This window comes from Dendrobates tinctorius, unplaced genomic scaffold, assembly GCF_039654945.1.
Source record: "Dendrobates tinctorius isolate UK_male_01 unplaced genomic scaffold, ASM3965494v1 ptg000162l, whole genome shotgun sequence".
Taxonomy (NCBI): Eukaryota; Metazoa; Chordata; class Amphibia; order Anura; family Dendrobatidae; genus Dendrobates; species Dendrobates tinctorius.
The window spans coordinates 71,370,157-71,381,248 of NW_027361829.1; the positions used below are offsets into that span (position 1 = coordinate 71,370,157).

The window sequence follows — 11,092 nt, forward strand, 5'->3', positions numbered from 1 at the left end:
CACACAGTATAAGGAGATATATATATATATATATATATATATATATATATATATTTATTCAAAATGTATTCAAATATATTTATAATATATATTTGATTCAGGTGTGAAGCAAAATATACCATGGCAAACTATTTTTAATATTTTTTTAATGTTTACTTGATTGCTGAAATTAAAAATGAAGCAACTTTATTAGTCCTACCGGTCTACCTGTTCCCTAGTTCTTGTTATATAAACTTAGTAGATCAGCAAAAAGAAAGTGACTGATGGAGTAGAGCCATATCAAATTAGTTCCCAAGTTGTACAAATGGTGATGTTATGGTGTATTTATACTGTTTGAAGAAAAAGAAAGGCAGGTTCTTGAATGAATGGCATTTTATTCATGAAGACCATAATAATGGATTTTTGTTCTGTTATCTACAGTGCACCATCCTGGAAAATGCTTGTCTCAGACCAATTCCACCTTTACCTTCACCACATGTCGGATTCTGCACCCGTCTGATGAACTCACGCGAGTCACTCCGAGGTCAGATATTTCTTTAGCCTTTAGTATTATTTACTGCTTTAGTTCTATTAAGTGATCTTTTTTTATTGGTTAAATACGGTGCATGTAAAACATTTGTTACTATATTGAATTCTGCAGTTCAGTGGTTTACATCCAGAAATCACCTGACACTTGTGACTAGAGATAAGCGAATATTTCAATATCCAGTTTGGATTACGATCCCCGTATTTGCAATACTCACTAAACATAGCCGAACATCAATAGATTCAGTGGGAGTACAGATGAGCGAATATGTTTGGAAACGATCATTAAATATAAAATCGGCACGAATTTGGTACAAATATGGCACATTCGGATTTGGCCATCGTTTTCCGAACATAGTCGCTCATCTCTACTTGTGACCACTGTTCTCTTAAAACAGGGGAGGACAGAGCAGCTGTACAGTTATAGCCGCCCCATCCTCTTTATTATCTCCATTCACCTCTATGATGAGTGCTGGGTAGAGCATAGGAAACTGAAGAATCAGTCTTCTGATACAACCTCACCAATGCTGGAGCCTAGAGAGGGAAGTAACACGGTACACACCCGGTATCAAATGTTATCTTGTTCACTGCCCTAAACCAACAGGAATACAGCCCTATATCCCTTTACTGTGCTATAGCTTTGGGAATCCTTACATAAATCACTTCACCAGAAATCCTGACATTAACCACTACACTGCCTTAGGACCCCATGTATCTGAACTTTAACCACTTCACGACCCTTTACCACCAGGGAACCTAACAAACTATTTCACTGCCATAGACTACCATGGATCTCAACATAAACCACTTCACTTTATTATAACACCGGGGATGCTGGCATTATTTCCTTTGCTGTCCTTGACTGGGCATCCTGACGGTAACCATTACATTTTCACAGAGATCCTGACGTTAACCCTTTCACTGACCTAGATCACCAGGTAGATCGATAATGACCTCTTTACTACTCTAGACTTATTTTTTAGGGCCCTAAGAAAAAAGGTCATTATTTGATGCTGTTCTGTATTGTCAGCTTATGGCAGTTGATGGTACATTAATGCCTTGTAGAAGAAGTTTATGCCAGAACTCTGGAAAATTTCATGACTAACATATCGAATGGATGGCTCTGACATATGCCACAATATAGATCGCTGAATGGAATAGCCTTGTCTCCTGCAATATCCCATGTAAAAGGATAAAGGTCCATTCCTTGGCCACATATTGGGTCATTGGAGCTCTATGGATACTTTACCGTATCCACTGGCAGCTTTCCCTAGGCATGCCATGGTGTTTTCAGATGTGATGGCTTTCTTGCGCTCCCCTTGACTGAGCACACTGTAAACGCGTGTGTCTGCGGAGCACATAAAGTACTGCTGACCTACATTATGGTTCTACATGGGGGTCTGCACTAGTAATGTAATTTATACCCATAATGTGCCATGGCAGAGGATTGGATGACTGTCCCATTTACTGAGGAACTTGTGGTCCATTGGATTTTTGGTGTTTTTTCAAAAGAAGGAATAGTGCTGCACACACCACTGGCATGACAGAGCTTAAAGGGGAGAATCACAGTTTTTTTTTTTTTTTTTTTTTTTGTGCTATAATTTGCTAGACCAGCTTTGCCTGGTTAGGGTACATGGATTTAGACCCCTGTCTGGCTGCTGTGCTTTGTGATACGGTAAACTTGAGCTTTTATATACAATTTGATAACATTTATTTTATTAATTGCTGATAGTCACTTACTCACACATGGTTCTTCGCAGGTCTTTTGGTGAAGATGAAGAAAGCACTTTATACCAGGTTTTGCTGAGAGGCTCTATAGGGCAGACTCTATGACAAGCATGGCAGGGGGTGAGGAGCATCTTGGGTGCTGGGTCAGAGGTTGAGATGTGTGTGTTCCCCCCCCCATCATCCCAGCTAACCTAGACAGTAACAGACCTGTCAACCTAACCCCACTAAGATCCATATGACTGATTATGATGGGTGGTATCATTCTAATGAAGTAGAGAAGACTTATCTGGCTCACCGGCATGTTGTCTTGTATATTTACAGATCAAAATAATCAGTTAAATGTGCAGTTTTGCTGTATTTGCACAGACATGTTCAGTTTTCAGATTTACAAGTAATATTTCATAAATGAAAAGTGGTTTGTACCATTCTGTTAAGCGATTTTCTGTGCACTGTTAGGTCTTTTGAAAGTTTTTTGTCTTGTACATGTTCCTGATTGTTCGTATTGCTTTATAGTAGAAGTGTCTGTAACTAACCGCTTTATAGAAGTTGCATCTGCACTCAACAATATGACCGTTTGCAGTACAGAAAAATGGCATATCTTCTCAAAAATCAAGCAGTAATTTGCTTATGACAGTATTAATACTACCTGTAATGTGATGCTGCTCCTTTATGTCATAAGTAGTGTTGAGCATTCCGATACCGCAAGTATCGGGTATCGGCCGATACTTGCTGTATCGGAATTCCGATACCGACTTCCGATATTTTTTCAATATCGGAATTCGGCATCGGAATCGGAAGTTCAGTTGATTGACAGCCTGACGTCATCATGATGCGCGGTGTGTGCGCATCATGATGCGCCGTCATTTCGGGCCTTCCGGGGGTCTCTGCCGGCCTGCCGGGGGGCTGTGCCGGCCTGCCGGGGGGCTGTGCACCCTGTGGGGGTCTGTACCGGCCTGCCGGGGGGCTGTGCTGATGTCCGGGGGTCTGTGCAAGCATCATCCGATGGGACTACAAGTCCCATCTGGCGATGCCTGCTACCATGACAGTGATTGACACATTAGCCAATGATGGGACAGTAGTAGTCCCATCATCCGGCTAATGTGTTAAATGTTAAAAAAAAAAAAATACTACATACATACTACATGCATGCTACATACATACTACATGCATGCTACATACATACTACATGCTACATACATACTACATACATACTACATACATGCTACATACATGCTACATACATGCTACATACATGCTACATACATGCTACATACATGCTGCATGCTACATACATACTACATACATACTACATGCATGCTACATGCATGCTACATGCATGCTACATGCATGCTACATGCATGCTACATGCATGCTACATGCATGCTACATACATACTACATGCATGCTACATACATACTACATGCATGCTACATACATACTACATGCTACATACATACTACATACATACTACATACTACATATATACTACATGCATGCTACATGCATGCTACATACATGCTACATACATGCTACATACATGCTACATACATGCTACATACATGCTACATACATACTACATGCATACTACATGCATACTACATGCATGCTACATGCATGCTGCATGCATACTACATGCATGCTACATACATACTACATACATACCACATACATACTACATACATACTACATATATACTACATGCATGCTACATACATACTACATGCTACATACATACTACATGCTACATACATACTACATGCTACATACATACTACATGCTACATACATACTACATGCTACATACATACCACATACATGCTACATACATACCACATGCATGCTACATGCATACTACATACATACTACATGCATACTACATGCATGCTACATACATACTACATGCTACATACATACCACATACATACCACATACATACTACATACATACTACATACATACTACATACATACTACATACATACTACATACATACTACATACATACTACATACTACATACATACTACATACATACTACATACATACTACATGCTACATACATACCACATACATACTACATACATGCTACATACATACTACATATATACTACATGCATGCTACATACATACTACATATATACTACATGCATGCTACATACATACTACATATATACTACATGCATGCTACATACATACTACATATATACTACATGCATGCTACATACATACTGCATGCTACATGCATGCTACATACATACTACATACATACTACATGCTACATACATACCACATATATACTACATACATACAATACATTCATACAATACATACATAGACATACAGTACATATAACATAGAGTAACATACTTACCAATACTTGTCACATTGTTCCCCGAAGCCATTGTCTTTTCCGGAATAAATATTAACATAACAAACCACAAAAATACTCACCCACGATCCGAAGCAGTCCACGAGTGTGTCCCACGACGATCTTGGGTAGAGAACTGCAGCATCAGATGATGCTGCCGTTCTCTACGGGCTGCAGGAATCCAATGACGGAAGGTAGGTATCCTTCCGCACTGTATTCCTCCGCCACTTAAAAAAAAAAAAGTCCCTAGTCTCACTTTATGCCATTGCTGTGTTGGAAATTCCCACACAGCAATGGCATAAAGTGAGACTAGGGACTTTTTTTTTTTTTTTTAAGTGGCGGAGGAATACAGTGCGGAAGGATACCTACCTTCCGTCATTGGATTCCTGCAGCCCGTAGAGAACGGCAGCATCAGCTGATGCTGCCGTTCTCTACCCAAGATCGTCGTGGGACACACTCGTGGACTGCTTCGGATCGTGGGTGAGTATTTTTGTGGTTTGTTATGTTAATATTTATTCCGGAAAAGACAATGGCTTCGGGGAACAATGTGACAAGTATTGGTAAGTATGTTACTCTATGTTATATGTACTGTATGTCTATGTATGTATTGTATGAATGTATTGTATGTATGTAGTATATATGTGGTATGTATGTAGCATGTAGTATGTATGTAGTATGTATGTAGTATGTATGTAGCATGTAGTATGTATGTAGCATGCATGTAGTATATATGTAGTATGTATGTAGCATGTAGTATGTATGTAGTATATATGTAGTATGTATGTAGCATGTAGTATGTATGTAGCATGCATGTAGTATATATGTAGTATATATGTAGCATGTATGTAGTATGTATGTGGTATGTATGTAGCATGTAGTATGTATGTAGCATGCATGTAGTATATACGTAGTATGTATGTAGCATGTAGTATGTATGTATGTAGCATGTAGTATGTATGTAGCATGCATGTAGTATATATGTAGTATGTATGTAGCATGTAGTATGTATGTAGCATGCATGTAGTATATATGTAGTATGTAGCATGTAGTATGTATGTAGCATGCATGTAGTATATATGTAGTATGTAGCATGTAGTATGTATGTAGCATGCATGTAGCATGTACTATGTATGTAGCATGCATGTAGTATATATGTGTTATGTATGTAGCATGCATGTAGCATGTATGTAGTATGTATGTAGTATATATGTGGTATGTATGTAGCATGCATGTAGTATATATGTAGTATGTAGTATATATGTAGTATGTATGTTGCATGTAGTATTTATGTAGTATGTATGTAGCATGTATGTAGTATGTAGTATGTATGTAGCATGTATGTAGTATGCATGTTGTATGTATGTAGCATGTAATTTTTTTTTTTTTTTTTTTTTTAACATTTAACACATTAGCCGGATGATGGGACTATTACTGTCCCATCATTGGCTAATGTGTCAATCACTGTCATGGTAGCAGGCATCGCCAGATGGGACTTGTAGTCCCATCGGACGATGCCTGCACAGACCCCCGAAGCCTGCACAGCCCCCCGGCAGGCCGGCACAGCCCCCCGGCAGGCCGGCACAGCCCCCCGGCAGGCCGGCACAGCCCCCCGGCAGGCCGGCACAGCCCACCGGAGCCTGCACAGACCACCGGCAGGCCGGCTTAGCCCCCCGGCAGGCCGGCACAGACCACCGGAGCCTGCACAGACCCCCTGGCAGGCCGGCACAGCCCCCCGAAAGGCCCGTACAGACCCCAGAGAGGCTGTACAAGGGCAGGAAAGGGTTTTTCTTATTCCGATACCGGAAGTCCCATAGACTTGAATGGGACTTCCGGTATCGGAATCGGCGATACCGATACTTTTTTTAAAGATCGGCCGATACCATCCGATACGATACTTTGAAGTATCGGACGGTATCGCTCAACTCTAGTCATAAGCTAAAATTTATGAAAATTGACATGGAGATTTTCAAAGGAAGAAAATATTTTCTTTTTCCAATGTTCCAAACAAAGTGATAAAGGACAATGTTACTATAGTAGTACAATATTTTGGGGAAGACAAAATAGGGAGAAAAACACTTACGCAAGCGTTGGCCATTGCTGACAGCTATGTCAGTAAAGCCTAATTCAGACTGCGAGTCATGTACATATTCTGTCCATGGTTATAATCTTATGAAGCTGTTCCCATGTCACAAAGACATGTCCGCTTTTGATCACTTTATAATATAAATGACCATAGCCAGTGGGTCTGTGAAAATCCTTGGCAGCACACCGATGACTTCATTGTGTAATCCATAAATTACATTGCAAAGGATAGCAGATGATTTTCAATTTTATTTTTTTCTACATGACAATCCTTAATTAACATTGCATTCAAAAAACTGATGAACAATGTTCCATTTTTTACATACAATAAAAATCACGGACAACTGTGAATGAGTCCTTAGGGTGGTAATGCCAGGACTATATACAGACCAGTATTGTCCTCACGGATTCCATTTGTAGTGGCACCATGGCCACTGTAACGTTATACCAAGAATCCATACGTACACTGCTGAGCTCAATGAAATTTGTCAGGATTCCAGTATTTGTCACCCGAAAATTTAAGGCTACAAACTGCTAGACTTGTTCAAATATGCCAAAAAGTCCAAACCACGCAAACAGTAATGTCCATAAAGCCTTCTTGGGGTTTGCCCACACTGGACTGATACACAGTGGATTTTTCGTGGTGTATTTACTTGTGAAAATGCATATTACAGATCCGATAAAAAGTATTTTTGAAATCTTCTTATGCTACACATGGATACATTTTTCAATTAATCTAGGCATTTTCATGACAAAATCGACAGCTGGTCAATCCTATGTGAACGTATCCTTAGGAGTAAATTTTGTGACCTGTGCAGCAATAAGATTTAAAAAGGTTTGTGTCGAGATGAAACAATTGCAAATTTAACGTGAGATGAAATATGTAAAAGTTGGATTGTTTCACAGAGACCAAGTATTTCAGTATGCGTGTGGACTGCATGCACTAACCATATGCTTCTAAAAAAATAAATATATAATCTTTACTGACTACTTATTGGACCCAGTAATCCTTTACCTTCTCTTTGTGTCTTTGTGTCCTGCAGCCTTAACGCAGCGCCCACTCCAGCTTGTGGCATCTTCAGCAATCTAAACTCAACGCCAGCAAGCACCCCATGCACACCTAGACGCCTCAGCTTGGCGGAGTCTTTCACTAATCTAAGAGAATCTACAACTACTATGAGCACATCTCTTGGATTGGTAAGGCTCCTGAAGGAAAGGGGTATTTCAGCAGCTGTGTACAACCCGCAGAGTTGGGACAGGGTTGGGAAGACTTCCATCATTAATCAATCTCTTCCAAAAATGACTGTCATACCTTCCACTCCTCCAAATTCACCTATGCAGACGCCAAGTTCTTCTCCTCCATCTGTAGACTTCAAATGTACCAGCCCACCATATGACAACTTTCTGGCTTCCAAACCTGCCAGCTCCATTCTGAAGGAGGTGAGAGAAAAGAAGAATTTACGAAGCAGCGAATGCCAAACTGATGTTTCAGTGTCCAATTTAAACTTGGTAGACAAGGTGAAAAAACTTGGAATTGCCAAAGTCTCAGGACCAGCACAAGCATCTTCTGCATGTCCAAGTCCTATTCTGTGTGGTGCCCAGGGACCAGTGCGGGCAGCATTTGATCCTGGTGCTCTTGTACAGGAAGGACTGCCTGCTGTAACAAGTGCTATAGGTGGAATTCAGCTAAACGCGGGAATTCGAAGAAATCGAAGCTATCCAGCTATGGTAGGATCCAGTATGCAGATGAAAGCACCGTCAACACTGACACCAGGTATACTGATGGGGACTAAATTACCGAAACAGACTAGTTTACGATGAAGAACATCAACTACTGATGACTAGTTCACCCGGTCAGAGGCTGTTTGCTTTAGCCCTGCATTTTATCTACTGAATATTCTGCACCTAGAGCTCGTCTATAAAGCCAAGACTTTTTCTGGATCCCTCATCTGCCGTCCTTCTTTTACTTTGTACTGACAAATCAACATTGTGCCTAGATCAGAGGTGGAGAGTGTACTTTCTATAAATATGTAGATACATATACTGTAACGAAAATTATTTTACTGATTTGGAAATGGTAATTTACTGAGTTTGCTGTAATATTGTAGATATTGACAATGTACATTAATGGGGAAAGTGGGATATCGTATGCACTGAAGCTAAAGAACTGTTGGGACGGGCGAATGCAAAAGTAGTTTTAGTACTTAAGTATCGACCAAGGTTTTTATTTCAATGACAAGGAAGTTCTAGCCTAGGAAGGTGCGATGTGTCCTTAAGGCATTTGAATATGTTGTCACTGGGTTGTCCGATGCAACACACCCAGATACTTTATACAAGACTGATAAATGATATATCCTTACTAAGGCTGAAGAGCAGTGGTCTCAACCATAATGAGAAGAAACACATAGGTGATTACTGTATGCACTACTTTCAGTTCATTTTATGCATTTTAACTTTTGCAATCAGGATAAGACTATTATGGAGATGGCCCTTTGATTGGATAGAGAATTATTTGACAAAAAGGCTCCTAGTATTAAATTAAAAGTTTAGCAACATAACAAGGTAAAGGTTTTGTACACACGTTTCTTTATGGCATAAGCAATGTGGCTGCGATGGATCTATTTCACCATGAATAGAAATGGCTACTGTTGGACCTTATTTTTTCATAGAGGGATCAGTCGGGACTAGTTGAGGTTTCTGTTTGATGGCAAGCGCTGCAAAATATTACCATCAGTGACCGAAACTTCCAAGAATGTCCTAGTACAGTCAGAGCCTAGGTTACCCAGTAGTTTGGGGAGTATTGTATATAGCCACTTGGCCTTTTTACATTTTTGATTTATTTAATGTTGGGTCATTTTCAAATCTTACTTCGTGGTCACCCTAATCTAATTTATTTTTTTTTCACTAACACTGGGACCCATTTTAGGTTTCGAGTAAAAAGGCATTTACAGCTCGCAAAATGAACGCAATACAGAACCATGCTAATAAAAATAATACTGCTATATACTGTGCTTGAAAAGGAAGGTTGTAGGTTAATGAAGTGTCTAGCTTTTTGTTTATTAATGCTAAAGCACTATTACGTTTTTTTTTCGTTGCCTAAGTCAGTTAAGTTTTCAAGTATTATATGATATGAATGGGGACATTACAAACTCCACACAAGGCCAAACAATCCACTGATGGTCATTTTTTATATTTAATCTTTTTTTTTTTTTTTTTACTTGTTTTGTTTGACATTTCACCAGATATGTTCTGATTTCATTGTCCATCTTGTTACCTTCATCACTTATTATATCCATCTGAATAACTGCAGTTTTAATTGTTTATTTGCACATTATATTTCTTCTTTGCGTAAAGTTTATAAATAAGGAGCACCGTATAGAAAAATAGGACTATCCACGTAGTGTGCAGAGTTCCTGATAAGTGTTAAATGCAGGTTAAAGCCAACAGATGGGGAAATATAGTGAGGGGGAATGCACAGGGATCAACCAAATGTCTTTGTAGGGACACTGCTGTATACAAGGCTGCCTTTAGTTCATCCATATACCTAATCCTTATGGCCTCTCAAGCTCAATGTGAATTCTTTCAGGTGCTGTTCTGTGAGATATTTAAGAACCGTGCATTGCTGATGCTAGGACAATTTGGGACAGATTTCATTTTCTCAATCACTTATACCTGATAATCACATGTAACCACTCGGCCAACAGCAAGAGATATATGGATTCAAACCATCGCTATACACATTGAGCAAGAACTTAAGGCCTGGACTTTTTACTCTGTGGCATCAGAAGATACTGTCATTTGAGGTTACTCAGCAACAAGTGGGCATGATGGGAGTATCCCCCTTGTGTCTTCATATTATGGACTCCTTTGGTTTTGGTACAGTGTGCCTATAGCAAAGCAAATTATCTCAACTATATTTTTATCAGAATGTATCTTTAGGAAGAAATTAGTCCAATGAATTATTGACTGTGTAAAGCTCCTGTTTTGCTCCCTGAGTTATTGGATGTAACCAATGAAAAGGTCATTACATTTTCCTTCTCAAATAATAAACTTTACAAACTATGTATCTGTTTTTTTTATTTTTATGTTGGACTTAAGGTGATATCTTTGTCTAGTTTCAATATTTTTTTTAACATTGGGCCTAAGAACTATGAACTCCCTGGTACCGGTTAAGAGTAGTCACGGACCGCTTCAAATGGTGATTCTACTGCTTCACATCAACAGACCAGCTTTTTTTTTTTTTCCAGGCTGCTCTGTTGATGGTGTGTTACTGCAGACTTAATGCTGATTGACAGCTGGGTTCCCACAGTTTAGGCAGCGGAGAGTCGGCTGTCAGACAACTTGACAGCAGTCGTGTCCCATTATTTGTAGTGGCAGTCACATCCTTTCAACAG

At 39.5% G+C, this 11,092-nt stretch overlaps 1 protein-coding gene across 11 annotated transcripts in view; it reads left to right on the plus strand.

Annotated features, from left to right (window-relative positions):
- TRAK1 (trafficking kinesin protein 1) overlaps positions 1 to 10,762 on the plus strand; it is a 197,948-nt gene extending 187,186 nt beyond the window's left edge. For all 11 annotated transcript variants that reach the window (XM_073550103.1, XM_073550095.1, XM_073550098.1 and 8 more), the window contains 2 exons: positions 421 to 523; positions 7,742 to 10,762. In XM_073550103.1, coding sequence (XP_073406204.1) covers positions 421 to 523; positions 7,742 to 8,519 — 881 coding nt within the window. In that variant the 3' untranslated portion in view covers positions 8,520 to 10,762. The remainder of the gene's footprint in view (positions 1 to 420; positions 524 to 7,741) is intronic.
- The last annotated feature ends 330 nt before the right edge of the window (positions 10,763 to 11,092 follow it).